We start from the raw sequence: 20761 nt of genomic DNA on the forward strand, positions 1-20761 counted from the left end.
TAGAATGTGGATACATATGACTGATGAGTGTGCTGTAGTTGCAATTCAGCTCTTCAAATTCCACTCCAATTGGTATTTTTGTCATTTGTCACAATTTGGTAGGACTTTAATTATGAGTAATTAAGAGACATAATCCGACCAACTGACAACTTTACAGGTAACCTGAATGCACTTCCCAAACTCTTCAGTAGCCAAAACCATCAAATTTCCATGTGCTAAATTAAGATGAAGCCCATCCTCTTTTTAAGGAGGAATCCAATACTTTGTACAACAGGAAATTCTTGTCTCTTGAGCTTCATAGTGTGTACTTATTAAATTCCTATGCATATGTTACTTGTGTTACACTGTGACTTCTTCATACACATCTAATTTTATGAAGATAAAGCACAAATGATGACATAAATTTACATGTTCAGTTACTAAGGAGACAAGATGATCCTACAGAAAAGGTGCAACAAAAAAAAAAACTGTCATGAACTACATAAATAATACTCTCAATCAAAATTTACATAATTAGGCCCATGGCAAATAGAAATAGGCTATACAAACAAATAAACTGGGCTATTTATAAAACTGATATGGCACAAAATAGACATGGAGTGGTCTGGTGCAAGCAGCAAGAATCAGAAACTGTATCTGGTTGATTATAATGGATGTGATCAATAAAAATATATTCAAGGAAAAGGTCAAGTTGTGTTAATGAGCACAACAGGCTAAATAACCATGCAAAACAAAGCTCGACACTGATGAAAGAGTCAAGAAGCAAGGGACACACCATCCCTCGGTGGCAATTCTTGCCCTCATGAAAGCAAAACTGCTGTCTTGTGTGAATTTATAGTCTAACTACACTGAAATATTGAGGTAACAGGCTTTTAATAATTAAAAGTATTGGTTTGTATTTTAGAGTCACCTGAACTTTTGGTGGCTACTTTTTTTTTTATAAGAGATGAAGGTTATTGTTACAACATATACTTTTCTTTCTTTTATTGTAAATATTAACAATAAATACACTCATAAAAATATAGTCAACTATTGTCAGTTTTTACATATGTACATAATGACTTCTAACCTGAAAAGTAGGCCATTAAAAAATTACTATTTATTCACAAATACAAAATAACTAAGCTCCCTCTATCAAAATTTCTATTATGCCTTTTGAGCCATTAACTTGACTTATATTTCGTATGAAACCCTCCAGCCCTGTGGTTTGACAACTTTCTGTTTTCACTAATATCTTCACAGAGCTGCAACAATTTCCAATTGACCTCAAGACAAGCTCTTCATGTCAAATAAGAACCTTAATCACATGACCAACTTACCTCAGTCTTTCTGGCAAATTTTCACAATTCCATGCCTCCCTGAGACTTAATTCAATAACTATTTCTTCTTTTAACAACTTTTCTTAATCTTTCAAATTTTCTTGTGATGTAATGTAATATCTATAATAAATGAAATAAAATTTCCATTCTTACATAATTTGGTGGAATGTACAATGACTTCTATCAAGAAACCATTTACGGAGAACTCCAAAGACAGTATCAGATTACTGTGTAATCCTATCTTGGCATTTTCCACAGGGATCCCTTACACTTGCTCCTTTTCTTCTTCATTTTTTACACCACCCTGTTTCCTCTACTATACATGTTTACATTAGTTTGTCTCACATTTAAAACATCTACAGAGAGATTTCTTTTGTTTATGTAACAGACTATCAATCAATACTTCTTGAAACAAAAGAATTCCAGGGTACATTATAACAATAAACATACCTTCTTCTACTTTCACAATGAATGAGTACCTACCATGATGTCTAATTATTACACACAATTTAGAATAAAAATATTCAAAGTACTGTATAAAGTCACTTAATTTAGATCGATTTTCATTTATCTAATTTAAACGTACAGAACTGGTATCAATTCCTTTCTTGAATACAAAAATAGAACTTTTATATAAGGTAAGTTTGTTCACATACGGTTTCAAATCAAAGTCATAATCAAAACAGTAGTGAGAATCACTTCCTTTCTCATATAAGTTTAGAACCTAACTGGTACTTTAACATCACTCTGGCACTAAATTACCAACTTAACATACATCACGACTCAGATAAAAAAAACAGCTATTAATTTACCTGTGAGAAGAAAAAATTATACAATACCATAAATTATGGGTGTCATAAAAGATCATGGTGTACAAGAACAGTGAGAGCTGGATATAATAGATTTGGCTTAACAAAGAATCTTATAATGTTACCTTTACATAATTCATGGTTTCATTTTGATCTGTTAATACCCTACTGGTTTCTAAATAAGACATGAAATAAACTGTTACAATTAGATTGCATCTAAAGACAAATGGCACTATACATATATATACTTTATGGTATTAAGTATTCAAGATTATGAATTTATTTTTCTTCCTATTAAATTTATAACTTGTATCAATACCAGTGCAGGTACTGACAAAAGCTTTAATAAAAATTTAGTTATTTTATCAGTCACTAGTAACAAGTCTGTGACCCACATTCTTTAGTCAAAATTGTACCAAGTAATGACTGTCTTCATGTTTTCATTATATAGTTTCCTTCTACAAATCCCAGTTTACGTGGGATATGCAATGTTCATTTCCTGTAATTTTCCATTTTACATATCTATGGTCATACGGCTTACATTATTTTCTAGTTCTGGTCAAAAACAAATTAGCTGTCTAATTTTGAAAAATTGTATATCTTAATGTAAGTTTCAATTTATGTTTCAAATGCTCCAAAAGTTAAGCCAAAATAGCCCTTTATATTACAATTCACTCTGTATGGCAAGATACGCTATGGAACTGTAGATTCCCTCTGAAACTAATTTCCTACAATGACCCTGTGGCCACTTACTGGCCTTAGCTTAAATTTATCATGTGAGATGTGTTCCAATTTTTCTTAATCCATTCACTCCCACTTAGATTATTCTACATTGAATACAGTATTCCACTAAATAGCTCAAATTTCCACTTTTCATTTACAACTGTACAAACTGTATACATATCTCACCTTATTGCAGTGACTGGGATATGAAAATCAATTTACTTTTGAATAAACCTTCCTTAGTGAATTACTCAACTGGATTCTACTTTTCTGGAGATCAATATATCACTATACTTAATGACAAATGGAAGCTACTGTATATAATGACTAGCATTTTCAACACTTGTATCTACTACTGAGCTAGTTATCTGTACATATATAAAATTTTTTACACAAATACTGCTGGTCAAAACTGCTCCACTTCTCTATCAGCCCTCAACACCACAGCTTGTGTTTGCGTGTCTATTCATATCACTAATTAACAATATTCTTGTCAATTTCATTGTCAGCATATTTCTTACCCTACCATTACCTTTAAGTACTCTTCCTTTAAAAAGTTTTCCAACACTGTACTAAATCATATATCACTTGCCAAGAGTATAAACATGTGAATAAAGCAAAGAAAGTTAAGCCTTAATAAATAAACTACTGTACTATTTCAAACTGAGAACAGTACTCTCTATCTTAATATCCATTCAAATACGTATTACCATTACCTCAACAAAAATCACACTCAGTATTGTAGACATAAAGTTTCCACTCTTAAATAAGATTGTACAAGCTCAAAACAGCTTTGAGAATTTTGACTCCTCTTCTCTTAATAAAGAGTTGGTTAGTTAACCCCAAAGCTGTTAAGAGCATGCATAAGTTCATTAAAAAGTGTGGGTTTTCTCTCTTCATAAGTACTGTAATGTTTCAATATGAGATTTATTTAATAAAAAACAGCAGTGTACTGACATTTTAGGCAAGATGAATACAAGTAAAACAATTCAAACTGGTTACGAATATTCTTACAACAAGAGCTGATAACTAACACCACAGAGCAGCAAACTATGGTCCTAACCAGCAATTACAATTCAGACAATTTCATTCTTTTTTGGGGGAGGGGGAGTGAAAGCATGAAAAACAATTATTTATTTCCCCATGAAAAAATGTTTAATTATTACTTCCATGTAATATACTGACTCCTCTATGCAATTCATTAATGTGATTCTCAAGTGAATTATGTGCATGAAACTTTTCCCCACAATACTTGCAATTATGCCATCTTCCTCTTGTATGTAGCTTCATATGGCCCTTCAAGCTGTAACCAGAAGCAAAATCTTTTCCACATACACTGCAATTTACTCGCTTCTTGTTACCTCTTTCCTTCAAGCGTCTCTCACGAGCTAGTGAATAGGGAAGAGTCTTTACTGTAATTTTGCCCACTTCCATTTCACCTTCATCTCTCTCATCCTTAGTGAAAGACTGCTCCTTAACAATAATTATTTTACTTTCTCCATGATCTTCCACTTGTTCTTGACACCCATTTCCGTAGTTTAAATCTGGTTTACTTCTTCTATCAGGTTTACTTCTTCTATCATCTATTCCCGTTTTACTTCCCCTGCTTTTGATAACAATTTTAGGAAGGTCCCCCTTTTCATGATCAATTTTAGAAGGGTCTCTCTTTTCATGCCCTATCTTCTTTTTCAATTTGTGTATGATCAGATGATTCTCAAGGTGATGCTGAAAGTGGAATTTCATGCCACAAATGGAACATAACAAAGATTTTTTACCTAAGAGAGACTTTATATGTATAACATCACCTTGAACTGATGGATCCTCATTATTTCTAACATCTTGAGTGCCAATGCAACCTTGAGGTTCATTTTCATTAGTTGTTTTTCTATAGGAATCAGGTTGGTTTGCTGGTTCTCTACCATGAATCAACAAGTGTGATTCTAAAAGCTGTTTACTTTTAAAAGTACTTGAACAACAATTACACTTCAATACATTACTGTCTTTGTGGCACAGAACATGCCTTGCAAGATTACTTTTTCTGTTAAATAACTTGTTACAAACTGGACACTTATGTAACCTCCTTTCCTTGAGAATCTGTCGTCTTTTCATGGCTGCTTCATAGGATATAGTCTGAATTGTTATTTTTCCCACCTGAATTTCAACTGTTGGCTCCGTGATATCACAAAGAATCTCTTGTGTTACTTCAATATCACCTTGGGGAATACGTACTGATTTCATTCTCCCATCCATACCTATGCCACATAAATTACCATCCCTATCTAAATTTGTTTCACCACTCTCTTCAACATCATCTTTTGGATCAAGAATAAAGTGTGTTTTTCTATGCCTGCTCAAAAAAGATTTTTGTGTAAATTTTCTGTCACAAATTGTACAGTGATGTGGCCGTGAACCAGTGTGTTCCATTTTGTGTTCATCTCGACACTTTTTTTCTCTGAATCTTTTCCCACACACAGGACAATCATATACACATTCATTAGTATGAATCATTATGTGCTTCTTAAGATTACTCCTTTTGCTGAAACCTTTTATACACTGGGAGCTCTTATGAGTGCTGCTTTCATCTCCATCAGAGGAAGCTGAACAACCTTCACATTTTGGAACCTCTGATTTATCTGTGTTGCCCATTTCTTTTACATTAAATCTAACATCACTATCAATGTTTTCCAAAGCCTTCTGTAGATACTCATTATGTCGTGTTGACTCTTTTCTGACATGTATATTGTGATGTGTTTTGATAGGTTCTTTCTCTCCATGGTGGATTTTAAGATGTCTCTGATAATAACTCTTGTGAGAAAACTTTTTACTGCAAAATTTACATTCAATAGATTGTTCTTCACTATGAACATGCAAAAAGTGTGTTTTCAAATGTCCGCTTTCCTTAAATTTTTTAGCACACACATAACACTCATAACGGCGCATACCTGTATGAATGACCATGTGTCTCTTAAGATTGTTCAATCGATTAAAAGCTTTTCCACACTGTGGACACTCCAACTTATGCTGCCTCAAATGTGTCTTGAGCAGACTTGGTTCTATACAATCTTCCCCACAAATTATGCATACAAAGTTCTCTTCTGGTGTATTACTTTCTATACAGTTTTCAAAGGCTGTTGGAACTGTAACTTTGGTCAATTCACATTCCCTATTCTCCTCAAAAATATCTTGATTTCCTTTCCTATCCATTTCCTGTTCATCAATGATATGAGTTACCACCTCCTCAGAATCCAACTCAGATACAGAACTACTAATGAAGTATTGTTCCATGAGTGTGTGAATTATACTCTTATCACTTATGGTGTTGTCAGTAGCATCAGTAGTATAACCATTAGGAACAATGTCTTGCCTCTGATGCTTAAGTGCATTTTCTCTCATGACATGGATCATTTTGTGTGTATCCAGATTATGTTTATAACAAAACCTTAATTCACAAATGCTACAAGAATATGGTTTATCTTCCATTTCCCCTTTTGCACAATGAATTCTCATATGCCTTTTCAAGTCACTACTTTGCAAAGATTTCTTGTTACATACAGTACACTCATATGTTTTCTGGGAAGAATGTAACATAGTGTGTGTTTTTAATTCAGATTCATCTTTAAATTTCTTCTGACATACTGTACATTCAAAACTTTCCTGGTCCAAATGAATTTGCATGTGCTGCCTTAGCAGATGTTTCCTTGTAAACTTCATTCCACACACTTTACAATTCTCTCCCTCAGTATTGACCACCGTCAGACTTTTATCATTTTCCACCTCATGACTAGGTACATGGATCTGTAAATAATTATCATCTCTGAAATATGCAGGTCCTGGTACATGAAACTTCAAGTGCTCCTCCAGTTGGCTTTCATGTCGAAAAGTTTCTTTGCAGTGTGTACAGGGAAAAGGATAGTCATCAGTACAAGATCTCATTACAATTTTCAAAGTATTTTCTTCATTACCCAAATTATCTTTAGAATCTCTTACACTAGGAGTTTTATAATTACCTGTGCTATTGAAATTTTCACCAACTTCAGAAGAATAAGAAACCAATGTAACCTTTTGGTCCCCTCCTATTTTTTCTCCTTCAGATATAACAGATGTTCCTTTTGTCTCAGTACCACCAGTTCTTTGTGCCACTAAAGCAACTTTCCCACTGGGTGATAGTGAAGATGAATATGATGGTTTTATAGTCTGGATAATAACCTTTTCTAGATCTGAGCTGTTCTGCTGCATGCCAGTTGATATACGTATTAAACTCTGCTGCATTTCAGTTCCACCATGAGTTTTCACATGACGTGTGTAATTGCATTTGTATTTGAAAGACTTACTGCATACAGTACACCTATGACGAGTCTTATTGTGAGACACCATGTGAGATGTGAGATACGACTTAGACCTAAAACCACTTCCACATACTTCACAAGTAAATGGTTTCTCTCCCGTGTGGAGCATCATATGAAACTTCAAGTGGGAACTAGATTTGAAACCATCATCACAAATGGAGCACTTGAATGGGCGTTCCCCAGTATGAGCCTGCAAGTGTCTCTTGAATTTATCAAGCTTTTGAAATTCTTCTCCACACACAAAACATTCATATATCTTCACATTACTATGAGAAAGTATCTTCACATTACTATGAGAAAGCATATGTATATTCAAACTATTTCTATTCAAAAACTGTCTACCACACTCGGAACAGTTGCAGGAGGGGTCACCACCATGGCCCATTTTGTGCAAACTATAGTTTCTAATGTACTTAAAAGTTTTATCACAGAGAGAGCATTTGTATGGCCGTTCATCTGAATGGGTTTTCCTATGGCTTCTTAAATGACTGCTATTTTTGAACTTCTTACCACAATCTGTGCATTCATATGCTCGCTCACCTGTGTGGTTTTTCATATGTTCATTAAGATAACACTGGTGAGTGAATCTGTTTTTACAGATGTTGCAAACATAAGGCCTATCATCTAGGTGAATTTTTATATGTTTTTTCAAGTTACTATTTTGATTGAATGCCCTTCCACAGTGAGAACATTTATATGGTTTCTCTCCTGTATGAAGTAGGAGATGAGCTGTCAGGTGAGTTTTCTCCCGGAATGCCTTCCCACAAGAACTACACTGGAATGGTCGACTGCCATTGTGAATTAGGAGGTGCTTTTTCAAGTGATCACTTTTCTTGTACCCCTTCCCACATGAGCCACATATATATGTCATCTCCATATCCATCCTTAGTAATATACAGGGAACTATGCAGTGTAGTACATGTTTTGTTGTCAAATACAAAAAATTTGGCAACCATTAATATGGTACTGATAGGCCTCTTCCTTATTTAGGAAATGGGTACTGCATATTTGTTCTATTCTGAAACTCAACAGATCAAGACAGAAAGATAATGGCACAATAAATAAAGCGAAATAAACATATCTTAATAACGTACATTCAAGAATGTAACAACTACCTGCAAACAAGATTTGCAAAATAATCCATAAGTGATACTCAGTAATTCACTGTACATAGAAAAATGACTCACAAGCAAAACAAAGATTACACATAGATAAGTAATCTATACGAAACTACATCAAGATGATACATTCACAAATGAAAATCTGAATACCTCAAATATTTTCTCATACAAAGGCTCCTGTGAAACTTACAGTACACTTCTGGTATTAAAGAAAGCCTCATTTTGCATTTGAATCAATATTTACATTTTTTCAATTTGTTCCAATGCAAATCAGTGTTTAAGTTTTAACTGTGTACCCCTGATATTGTTAAAGTTCAGTAAATTCTATCTTCAAGTCCACTTCCATATAAATGTAATCTCTAAGATGCATTATTATAATGCATAACATTCTAAGAATAAGTGTATTCCAATATTAAAATAACAAATAGTAGTTCAAGTTCTTCTCACCACTCTATACATTACCTACACCTCCTTTGGTGACATGTGAGAATTTCTCCTCTACAAAACACAAAACAACATAGCATACCAACAGATGCAATCAGCAACAGAAGTTACTCCTTTACTAATGGCCAGACACTTAACAAGCACAGTATCCTCAGTTGTAATGGGCCATGACCTATGCATCAATTAACTGTCTCTTCTTCCACATTCACTCCAGTCCAGTGTTACATTAGTCCATCAACTGTAATTATCTGAAATAAATTAAGAAGCATATCAACAAACACTACATATTTTTCCATTGAATATAAAATCATCATAAAAGTAGAGGAGCTGACAAGGCCCCACCTCAGGTAATGAGTTATCTAGTAATGAGGTCTTGATGCACAATTCATTTACAATTATGGCAGTCACTTAGAGTACTGGTGAAGTTTCTAAAACAGGTTATAGCACCTTAGGATGGATTAAACACAATCAGGTAGGTTACTGAATCACAACAAAAATATTAAAATAAAAAATACTTGCAACAGCACAATCTGAAAAACAATGAATACTCATGTGATGAGATTTTGACTATACCAACAATGTATATGTCCCAATCCTTCAGTGTGATAAACTGTAACGTTTGTTTAACTAGATGGCATAAATCCTATCTATGATATAACTAAAATTTGAAAATTTTTAAAAACTGGTTATGCTGTCAGGTGCTCATTTTCTCCTGACTGATCACTTCCTAACCCATAATCAATCAAACTTATACAGTGTGTTTTCAGATACTGTATTTTGGACAAGTTAAAATGTCACTCCTTATCAGGAAATTAATACTTCATGATTTTTCTCCAATTTAGGAAAAAAAAAAGGATACAATCATTGCGCATGTGCTTTTGGCTCCAATTTGCACAAGACTACTAAGCTTGTATTTAGGTTTGCTGCAAGACCTTTCTTTCAATTATTTACATGACTGCAAAACAGTATATCATTTCACTGCTCAGCTGGATGATGAGTAAAGATATAAATTGGATACTTGTGCTATTGATTAACTGAGCTGTTGAGTTCAACTTCTCGTGATATGGAAGCATTAAGTATCTCTTGCTGTGATCAATCTGATTGTGTGAAGGGTTGTAAAACTTTTTCTTAGCTTTAAGTACAGCATCTTCAATATGGGAAGGGTAACTCGCTTCACTAAAAGTATTTCGAATATGGGAAATTTCATAACATAGGTAATAATAAAGTAGACTTCACATATGAAAATTCAATCAAATCAAAATTCACTAAGAATAATAGCAGCAGAATTGGTAGTGATAATAACAAGAGAAATATAGGAGTATATTCTATAAAATGCAAGCTCTGTAATTTACTTTATTTTGGGGAGACAGGTAGAGGGAGGGACATAATATTACAAGAACATAAAAAAGCGGTTAACGACTTTGCTACAGCACTATTGCTAAACATTGTTGGGAGAATAATCACATCATGGATTGGGAGGGAGCTAAAACTATATATAGAAGTAGGTAAGTAGCCCATAAAAGAGTACTGGAGGGGGCTTTGATAAATATTTACAACACATTAGATGGCAATAAAGCCTTTATGCAGGAGGACAAACATACAGATAGGATAGTCTGTCATTCCATAAATTTAAACTTAAAGCAGTTTCTTGAGGACTCTGATACTGTGTCACCCTCATCTCTCCCCACACAGGTTGTTCAAGTGGCAGTTGTCACAAAAACAACAGGCACCAATACTGAAAGTCGTTCACCACCCATGAATCACCTAGTCGCTAGTAACAAGCACCATACAATCGAGAGACGCTCGTTAAGAAGATCACAACGTCTGGCTCACATATAATTTATAACGAAGAGGACCATTGTGCAAACGGTCAAAGCTCCCTTTTTTAACCTTTTTTGTATTTTGAAAAATACAGTCACTCATATACACTATTGTGGCTTTTTTATTATTATTTTTGGTAAGAGTACAGTGATGCACCATATATACAAGTTATAATACTGAAGAAATGTTAAATGTCAAATATACTATATTAAATATACTGTAATTGAATAAAAATCTATATTGTACAATAAAATATTTACCTTTACTCGATTGAGTTAAAGATAATTACATCCTTAGTAATCAATAAAAGCTCTCTCTTACCCCTTTTAGTCAGTGTGAACTGACAAGCAGAAATCTGATCCAACCATTTGGCAATCAGGGTTGGTAACTAAGAGGACGATGGAACTAAGTATTAGCTCCGCGCCGGGTATAACCTTGGATATTGATTTTTTCTATCGTATCTTGGTTGCTTATCAAGAATTTACTGGGTTTTTTTTGTTGCTTGACTGGAATTAACATGTAATTAACCTCAGAACTAATTATATTTTTGCACTGCGCATGCACAGTGTTGTAAGGGAACTTCTGGTAAAAAGTGGAGTTTCCTTCACCAGGAGTCCACCCCAACCTAAGTAACAAGACCTACTAGGATAGGTTAGGGTACGTAGGTTAGTACGGTTCCTTTAATAATAGATTTCCTTAGCCAATCCCTTCTTAAACATATAGCTCCCTAATGTCTCTCGTATTCGCGGAACCGCTCCATGCAGTCAATGCAGAGCTAATACTTAGAGATGCTAAGAAGACAATCAATTACATGATGTTTGCCGTTAAGTACAATTGCTTTCTTGTAGACCATAGGCTAGCTCACAACTTCTCCAATGAAAATAACTATTTCTGAGCAGTAATGTTTTTCTTCCGTCTTTTAGTATCATTGCATTTGAGTGTTTAGTTAAGCCTATTTTGTCATGTCTCACCACAGTATAAACTTTAATTCTACTTGGGATTGATTGATCTATTGACTGTAGGTTGTGTGGTATCACAACTGGCCTGACAAGGTAACCGACACAAACAGGATTGGGAGCATATTGAAATAAGTCTGACAGTTCTTCCTGAACAAAGCTGTCACTTCGGGCAGGGTAAAACTGATGACTACTATCGCGCCCCTCTAGTTCGGTAAATACCATTTCGCGTGCGAAATGGACGCCGTGTTTAGTACCAGCCCTTTAAGGAAGAATGTAAAAACATAACCAGGGGTCAGTAACTATCATAAACATAAACGACAAAGAAAATACAGTAAACGGACTGCCTTTCGTAATCACCAGTCTACAGTATGAATTAGGCTATCTCTTGGTTCGGCTACTCACGTAATAAAATTATAATTCATCTGTATCTCACACATCCTTCCTTTTATTCCCTGTCTATATAGTTATGTGTATAATGGTCCTGGTTTACGGCTCCTCATGCTTCATCAGCGGACACTCCATAACCAAAATTGTTTCTTGTTCCTCTGTTTTGATAAAATTACTTATAATGCGGCCGTTCGATGGTTTTGTAGCCGTGTTATTCATTTTAATTGTTCGAAGCTTCACAATGGTAGTGTTTAGTGTTAATTGTTGATTTTATGAAAGTAAAAATAAAAACTTAAAATCTACTGAGTTCTCGTTACACAATTGATCCATAACTTCCAAGTTCCATTTTGATTAGGATTTTCTTAGACCTCAGCACATATCTTGTGCTTACCTTTAACAATATGATGGCATCCAACAGATGGTAATGCTTCGTTGTAATTACCAAAACAATTAGGATAACAACAAAATTAAACATGTAAATTATAAGCTGCTAAAGAGCGTCAAGGAATGGAAAATTTTAAAGGGATTACTGAAAATGGAGCTTAATGGACGAGTCAAAGCGTAGAATATTTTTTTCTATATCTATAAACTACATAATACTTTCTTCTGGAACCTAGAATACTGGTCTTCTGGCACTGTAAATACTTTTCCAGTAAAATAGGATATAGTTCCTCAGAATAAGGCAAATAACATGAAACGGTGGACGTTCCTGCACTTCTTTGCAACCTTGAGAGAAACCTAAAACGAAGAGGATTTTGGGAGGTGCAGTGCATGATACTCTTACTAGGAACTCCCAGCGAAGACAGGTATATGGTCAGTCTTAGGCAAAATACAGCATACAAATATTTTTCATTGTATATCATAATTTACTATGGAGGAAAAGAGAATAGAAACATAATGGAAAAGCAACCATAAGCTCCATTTGGAAACTGCCGTACCAGCAGAGTAAAAGTAATATGCAGTAAGTACAGTATAAAGGCTTCGGTGGAAAAGAGAAATTAGAGAGGAAATCAGTAGGGATCGTGAAAGAAATCAGGAGTGTGAAGGAATTAAATTTAAACCGTGATGTACAGAAGATGCAGCCATTTTCAACTTATCCTTTGCTTGCCTGGTTTTACATCACTCAGCCCTCGTTCCACAGATGATTTTGTCAAACAAATTCCTCACACCGGTCGTTTATCTGTTGGCACAATATGCCATTGTACATCAGAACTCGTTCTATGTTTATGTACCACAAATTTAAAATCTTTTTCTGTCTTCACTAAACGCTTATCTTTAACCTATTCTTTTAGCCAGTTCTGCTATTATCTTTCCTCATTGTGCACTACATCAAGAATCTTGGTTCTCTGGGTCAGACTTAAGTAACTTTAGGGATTCTCTTGTGCTTGGCAGAATTATCATCAGACCTACTCTTGTACTTTGTGGCCACGTAAGTGAAGTTTTCACTGACAAGCACTTTACAGAGGTAATAGCGAACTACAGAGATACAGTGTGTGTGATACCTTGGATGCTAAAACATGGCAATGGCATCACACAAGAGTGTGTAAGCTGGGAGAATCAGGGGGACAAAGGTACGGCAGCCCAAGATGCACTGTACAAAAAAGGCCGCAAACTAGAATTGGAAAACAAGAGAGGGATATTCATTACTAGCAATATGAGCAAGGTTTTTGAAAAACTGAGGATGGAAATAACGAAGGAAAAGATAAAGCAGATAATAAGGAGGTTCCAATGTGATGGACTAGAAGGACGACCCACAGTTGATCACCTGCTAATCCTGAACGCAGTGACTGACTACAACACAATTTGATTAACTAGACCTGAAGGATTACATCAAGGAGACAGGGAAGAAGATAGGGTGGAAAGATGCAATACTGATACGAAAGATGAATGAAAATGACAAGGAAGTGATACGATATCCTGCGGGAATAAGAGAAACAATTGAAATAACGGAAACTGTGAGACAAGGAACAATATATGGCCCAAAGCTATGCAGCATAGTGACAGATAGAGTTAATGAGATAAGCAGAACGAACGTAATATTATGTCGATGACAATGTTCGCCACCAGTAGGAAAGGAATAGAAATGGCAATCGGCAACCGCCGCAGCCCAGAGCAGCTTAATTATTATGGTGTTGGGTGCTCCAACTTCCCTTGTAAAATTCAAAATCTTTAATTTACAAAGTAATAATTATTCTCGGAAAGTCAAGTTGCAGGTATTATGTTTTGTTTAGTGTACTTTGATGTGGTTACATCGAGGCAAACTTCATTTTCAAAGCAACAGCAAAAAACTAACATTTACAAGTTGTATCGCCAAATTTATTAAATCAGCTATCATTATGAGAACCTGCCGGCAGCAACTATTATTGGTTGGAGACCAAGCCATACTTTTAGGCTACCACAGGGTTCACGTGTAGGATTTATCAGAGTTGGAAGCTGAGGCACGGTAAGGTTGGACAGTAAGAAAAGACCGAAAGAGTCATTTCATGCTGTATCTTTTTGATCTGTGCAGGAAACCCTTCTGGTTGGCGAGACACGTGGACTGCTCATCACGACTCGAGGCCATGTACTGTAATTATAGTTACTACTCCTTTACGTCAGGCTGTATGAAGATGCTCCAAGGTAAGGTTAAAGGTATACTACGACAAAAAAAAATAAAAGATGCGTCACCAGAGGTAAAAAAGGAATGAGGCAGGGGCAAAACGGATGGCGAGAAATGATGCGAAATGGATTCTACTGCCCAGTTTTTCTAAATATAGGCTTACAACGCACACTCAAGTGTGCAATCTTAAGAAACCTCTTCTTGTCCAAAAACTGACGCCAGTGTTTCAGTGGCAGTACAATACTTAACCATTCTGTTCAAGTAATATGTTAATGGATGCAATTAGGGGCCAATAGGATGCTGCGAGCACATAAGAGTAGCTACGCCTTTTCTTTGTACCTTGGGTAGGAGACATTAGGGAAAGGGAAATATAAAAAATGGGACACGGGGTGGTTGACTGTCCCATACAGTACCCGAGTGGAAACTTGAAAACTTGTGGACGGAATCAAGTATGCCAAGCCTCCATACAACCATGCCCGATTAAGTCAGATTAGTTTCATGGCACTTAAACCCAAACTCTTGTACCCTGTCAAACTTACGTCAATAATTAGCCAATTCTAAAGACTAAAGTACCAATCACTTACATGTTCAGAGGCTACCACTGTCTACATTCAGAGGTTTCCAGCAACCTTCAAAACACTTCAAGGATGCGTTATTCAAGGCCTAGAAGGAATACAGAGGACCCTTGATCTTCACTGTCTACAACTTCCAAAAATAAATCTTAACCTACTCTATCACTTATACCTTGTAAAATACTGCGTGCTGATGATGCCCAGTTCTATTTTCCTGTCGAAACGGTAGAAGACACCATTAGTAAAACTGATGCAATAATGAAAGATATAAAAAAATGGATGTTGGCGAAGAAATTGAAACTTAATGAAGACAAAACTGACTGTATGCTATTTGGATCTAACAGTGCACTACGAAAATGAGAACACTTCAAAAGAATAACTATTGGTTCGTCAACAATAAATATTGTAGCAGCAGTTGTAAAGTCCCCGCTCAACGCGTTCTCTAAAGTGAACATCCAGTTTTCTGCGGTGCCTTCGCATCGACCTGGGGTCGGCCTGAACACATGTTTTCCACCATAATTGTAAATTGCATATTTTATTGTCTTTCTAAATGACCATGCTTTATGTACATGTGAAGTATTTTTGTTATGCAATCAGACATCATTGATCGCTATGTTTTCTGTATGAACCTGTCCTGTTTTTTGTAGAGAATTAGTTTGACCTCAGGTCACCTGTAAATCTTTGTACCCGCGGTCTCTGCGAAGTACGCAGACGTCCGCACGCAGGGTTGCCAAATTGGCATGTTGGGTGCCAAATTCGATAAATTTGGCACTTTTCAAACCTGATTGGCATCCAAAATTTTGATTTGGCACATTTTCTTATATTTGCTTAAATTCGAATATTTTCCTAACATTATTTATTAAAATTCTGTCAAACCTGTATGTTTGAGTACGGGAGTCATTTCAAAGACAACTCCTGCGCACTACTACTACTAATACTGCTGAAAAAACAAGCGTTAGTTTCAAACAAACTGCAAATAAAGGGACCTCAGTCTCGAAAGTGGAAGTCAGCACATGCAACAGGATCTCCAAGAAGAATAAACACTTGCTTTGGAAGACACTTAAAACTGTGAGTAGCAAGTGTTTACATACCAGGTTCATGTATTGAATATGCTAGACTGTTTAATATTAAGGTGAATCCTGGCATTTTAGGAAAGGGTAGGTTTATTTACAGTACATCTGCGGAATCCGTCCCCAGTCAGGGCACGGCGCCCTAAGTGAGGTTATGTAGGTAAGGGCTGGTTAGGTCAGGACTTGGCATTCTAGGAAACGTTAGGTTTGTTTACATCTGCAGAACCTGTCTTGTCCCACAGTCAGAATTAATTAAACTATACGATAGATGACGGTAATGATTTCCCAATTTTTAGTATTCTTAGTCCGTGATGGTAGCCTACATAGCGTTTGTTACTTGTATCCTGTTGTGTTCAGTCTATTATTAACTCTATTAATGATGTAGTTATGGCTGAATATGAAACCCAATATAAAATTTTTGTTACTAAATTATATAGTTAGTTGTGGTACATTTCATAACCTGGGATTATGTGGTGAATTTTGCAGGGGCTTCGAGACAGGGACCAGCCCTATTATAGCCAAACCTTTACTGTAGCCTAGTTATGAGTAGTGCCAGATATTCAAGCCTTATGTTCCCTATGTTGAAAGCCTAAATGTTTTGTATTTACTGCAATATGAAATATCATGAAAAATATTTAACGTAAACTGCTTTGATGAACTCCGTTCTACCTAGCTATAGCTGTTATTGCCCTATGGACTGGGCCATTTGTTAGAATTGTAGTTGTTACTTCCAGGAAAGTTAATTTTTCTTTCTTTTCTCAGGTAGCTTTTCTAATAAGATAATCACCAGTGCCATGCCTAAATGGAAAAATGTCTATGATGGCCAAAGGAAATATAAAAATGAATGGGAGAAAAAGTTTTTATGGCTGAAAGAAGCACCAGATGGGAGAGGATATGCATACTGCAAGTTATGCTTTTGCACTTTAATTCCAAGGCAGCCAGTCCTTCAAAAACATGAGCAGTCGGAAAAACACAAGAAAAAGCAATTGGCAGTCAAGTGCACAAACTTAATAACATTTCAACCCCGTGGACCTAGTGAGGCTGTTAAGAGAACAGAACTGGAGCTAGCATTGGCTGTCTCTTGCCACTGCTCTTTGCTGACAGTTGACCATTTTAGTGAAATAATTAAGAAAAATGGTAAGGGCAGTACCTTGGGAAGCATAAGTTTGCACAGAACAAAATGCAGCAAACTTATCAGTGAAGTAATATCACCTGCCTTCAAACAAGAATTAATATATGATGTACAAGATGCAAAATATGCTCTACTAATTGATGAAGCAACAGATATCAGTACAGATAAACATCTCTGTATTACAATAAGGTATTTTAGTAAAAAAGAAAAAAGAATTGTCACAGAATTGGTTAGCCTTGCAGCAGTTACGGAGGCAACTGGTGCAATATTATTCAAAGTGATTAAGAATGCCATAGAAGACATTGGTCAAAGTTTAAGCAACTGTCTCGGATTTGCCAGTGATGGTGCATCTGTGATGATAGGGAATAATAATTCAGTGTGGACACAAATAAAAGAAGAATCGCCACACTGTGTGCAAGTCAGATGCATTTGCCACTCTCTTGCCCTGTGTATGCAACACTCTTTTGATAAACTGCCTTCCAACTTGGATTTTCTTTTATCGGAAATCCCAAAGTGGTTTTCAAAAAACTCTCTTAGAAGAGAGGCTTACAAATCTCTCTTTAAGGTGATGGACCCAAATGGAGAGAGGAAAGGACTGCCAACTCCTTTCCAGCAAGCATCTGTAACAAGATGGCTTGTGAGAGGAAAGGTAATGAATAATATTTTATGCAGTTGGGAAGAATTGCGTGCTTACTTTATCTTGGCAGAACAAAATTGTGGACAAGAAGCTAAATTCAAGGCAAGAATGTTAAAAGAAATGTTAGCAGATGGAGTTAATAAACTTTATTTCCACTGTGTCACTCCAATTGTCTTGGATTTTGAAAAAGTAAATGCATTTTTTCAAGGTGTTGACCTTGACCCCCATAACATGGAAAATGAACTCACCATGCTGTACAAAACAATGAAGGCAAGGATTGTTAACCCAAGGGGTGAAAACCTAAGCCAAAATGAAGTGGATTTTGGCGCCTGCTTTGCACAAGAATTGGCTATATATTTGAGGAATAACCCACAAAATGAAAACTTGCAAAGGGTGAAGGAAGTAAAGAACCGTTGCCACACGTTCATTGTAGATGCTGTTGAACAGTTGGAAGCAAGGCTTCCACCTACCAAAAATTTGTTTAAATCATTAAGCAACTTACATCCATCAGTTATCCTAAACCAAATGGCTAGACCTGAATTTCAAAATCTGCCATTTTTTAAGCTTCTGAAAACAGAAGAAATGGACAAGATTCAGCAACAATACAGGAATTTACTTGTTGTGAACTGGCGAGATGAGTGTGTGTTTGATGGTAAAATTCCGTGTGATTCAGTTCCGTTTTGGGTGGGTTTAAGTTCTTTTAAAAATGGGTTAGGTGAGCACCCTTTCAGTGAAATATCTGACTGGGCACTCTCATCACTGGTTACACCTTCAAGTAATGCCATTGTAAAAAGAATATTTTCTCAAGTTTCAGTGGTGAAAACAAAATTAAGAAATAGTGTAAGCACAAGGATGCTAGATGGAATCATACGTATTAGATGCCACCTCCAGTTTAGGGAACTTTGCTGTAAAGACTTTATTCCAACCTCACACATGATCACACTATTTTCATCTAACATTTATACTAGTAAACATGCTAAAGAAGAGACTGATGAATTATACAAAATATTCCAACATTAAACAGTATGGTGTAATTACACTTTTGATGGTGCTTTAACATGTGGCAGGGTATACCTGATGAGGCTTGATCTGGCTATGATCTTTAGTCATACTGCAATATTTATGATGTATGTTTTCAAGTTTGATATGTATAAATGTATGATTGAGCTTTGGTGTTTTATTAGTTTAGTTTGTTTGTACTGTAATGATGCCTTAGTGTACAGTACAGTATACATGATAAAGATCTGCATGAATACCTTTGAACTGTGATGTATTGATTTCTTGTTGCAACTGTGCTACCATGATACTTGAATGTCCAGTAGACATACCTTGGTATTTTGTTTTCTTATTAGTTTTACTGTGTTATAGGATTATGAAAATTCATGTAATAAAGAAGACAGTGGGCACTGTCAAAATCCAGAAAACAAAAAAAAGCTTTCTTTTAGCCTATTTCTATTTTTATAAAAATAAATATTTGAAACTTTGCATTAAAAAATAAAATTAATAACTAAGTATATACTTGGTTTACACCCTTTTCTGTGGTTAATTACTGTTAAAAAATATGCACTGCTTTCTGTGGCTGGGAAATAAAATTCCATTCCAGCTTGTGGCTCTTACGTAATACAGCACTATCAAGCAATGTTCAGGTAATTATTCATGAATTCAAATCTAATTCTATAATTTTTTAGTGTATGTTGACCTTAAGTAAACTGCTCACTCTTGTAGATGAACACTGATCTTGCACTTAGTCTACCTATTATGCTTTTGTTAATTTTTCTTTCATTTTGCTTCATAATCTACTTACATTATAGTGTGGTTCATCCCTTCATCAAGAAAATTCATCTTCAAATTACATGCAAATGTACAGCACATTTAGCCAATTCAAATGAAAATATATACATATATAATTTTATATATGTGTATGTATGTATATATATATATATATATATATATATATATAAATATATATATATATATATATATATATAAATATATATACATACATACACACACAATTGTGTATGACATAAACGAGTGTTTTGGCATAATTTTCGGGTGTTTGGCACATTTTTTAATGAAGTTTGGCATCTCTTGCTTAAAAGAATCTGACAACCCTGTCTGCAGGCTGCTTTATAAGAAGCTCGCTTCATCAATCATCTTCCCCCTCCAAAATCACTTTCACGCATCATAATAAAGTTTTCATCCAACCTACCCATCTCACAGACTCATCATCAACATAGAGTTACGGGCTGCTCTAGGAGCAAGAGCCCGTGCTGGCACAAGGCCAGCTAAATCTAAAACAACATCAATCATCTTTACGGGCTGCTCTAGGAGCAAGAGCTCGTGCTGGCACAAGGCCAGCTAAATCTGAAACAACATCAATCACCTTGTTACGGGCTGCTCTAAGAGCAAGAGCCCGTCTGGCATAAGGCCAGCTAAATCTGAAATAACATCAATCATCTTTACGGGCTGCTCTAGGAGCAAGAGCCCTTGCTGGCACAAGGCCAGCTAAATCCAAAACATCATCAATCATCAATAAAGTACTTACAGGCTGCTCTAGGAGCAAGAGCCCTTGCTGGCACAAGGACAGCTATATCTGAAACATCATCAATAAAGTAGCAGTACTTGTCTTCCTTCTCATTATTTTGCACCTCTCTCACACAGTGAGGAACTTAGGAGTATTTATTGATAATAAATTGTCGATGAAGAGCCATATATTGCATATCACAAAAACCTGTAACTATCATAATACAAACATTGCATTTATTAGAAAATGCCTAAACGAAGATACTCTGAAAACAGCAGTTTGCAACCAAATACTT

At 35.6% G+C, this 20761-nt stretch overlaps 2 protein-coding genes across 2 annotated transcripts; one reads left to right on the top strand and one right to left on the bottom strand.

The window, feature by feature from the left end:
- Nucleotides 1–969: 969 nt before the first annotated feature.
- On the bottom strand, nt 970–12167 carry LOC136839143 (zinc finger protein 91-like). The gene is made up of 2 exons (XM_067104817.1): nt 11945–12167; nt 970–9010 (listed from the first exon to the last, which is right to left on the bottom strand). The coding sequence occupies exon 2, from the start codon at nt 8078–8080 to the stop codon at nt 4007–4009; it is 4074 nt and encodes a 1357-aa protein (XP_066960918.1). The 5' UTR covers nt 8081–9010; nt 11945–12167; the 3' UTR covers nt 970–4006.
- A 3879-nt stretch (nt 12168–16046) lies between these two features.
- On the top strand, nt 16047–19355 carry LOC136839144 (uncharacterized). Its single transcript, XM_067104818.1, has 2 exons — nt 16047–16168; nt 16933–19355. The coding sequence occupies exon 2, from the start codon at nt 16965–16967 to the stop codon at nt 18957–18959; it is 1995 nt and encodes a 664-aa protein (XP_066960919.1). The 5' UTR covers nt 16047–16168; nt 16933–16964; the 3' UTR covers nt 18960–19355.
- Nucleotides 19356–20761: the final 1406 nt, after the last annotated feature.

Source organism: Macrobrachium rosenbergii, chromosome 6 (genome assembly GCF_040412425.1).
Source record: "Macrobrachium rosenbergii isolate ZJJX-2024 chromosome 6, ASM4041242v1, whole genome shotgun sequence".
In the NCBI taxonomy this organism is placed as follows: domain Eukaryota; kingdom Metazoa; phylum Arthropoda; class Malacostraca; order Decapoda; family Palaemonidae; genus Macrobrachium; species Macrobrachium rosenbergii.

Coding starts and splice junctions, on each gene's coding strand:
- LOC136839143 (XM_067104817.1), bottom strand. CDS start 8,080: ATGGATATGGAGATGACATATATATGTGGCTCATGTGGGAAGGGGTAC.
- LOC136839144 (XM_067104818.1), top strand. CDS start 16,965: ATGCCTAAATGGAAAAATGTCTATGATGGCCAAAGGAAATATAAAAAT.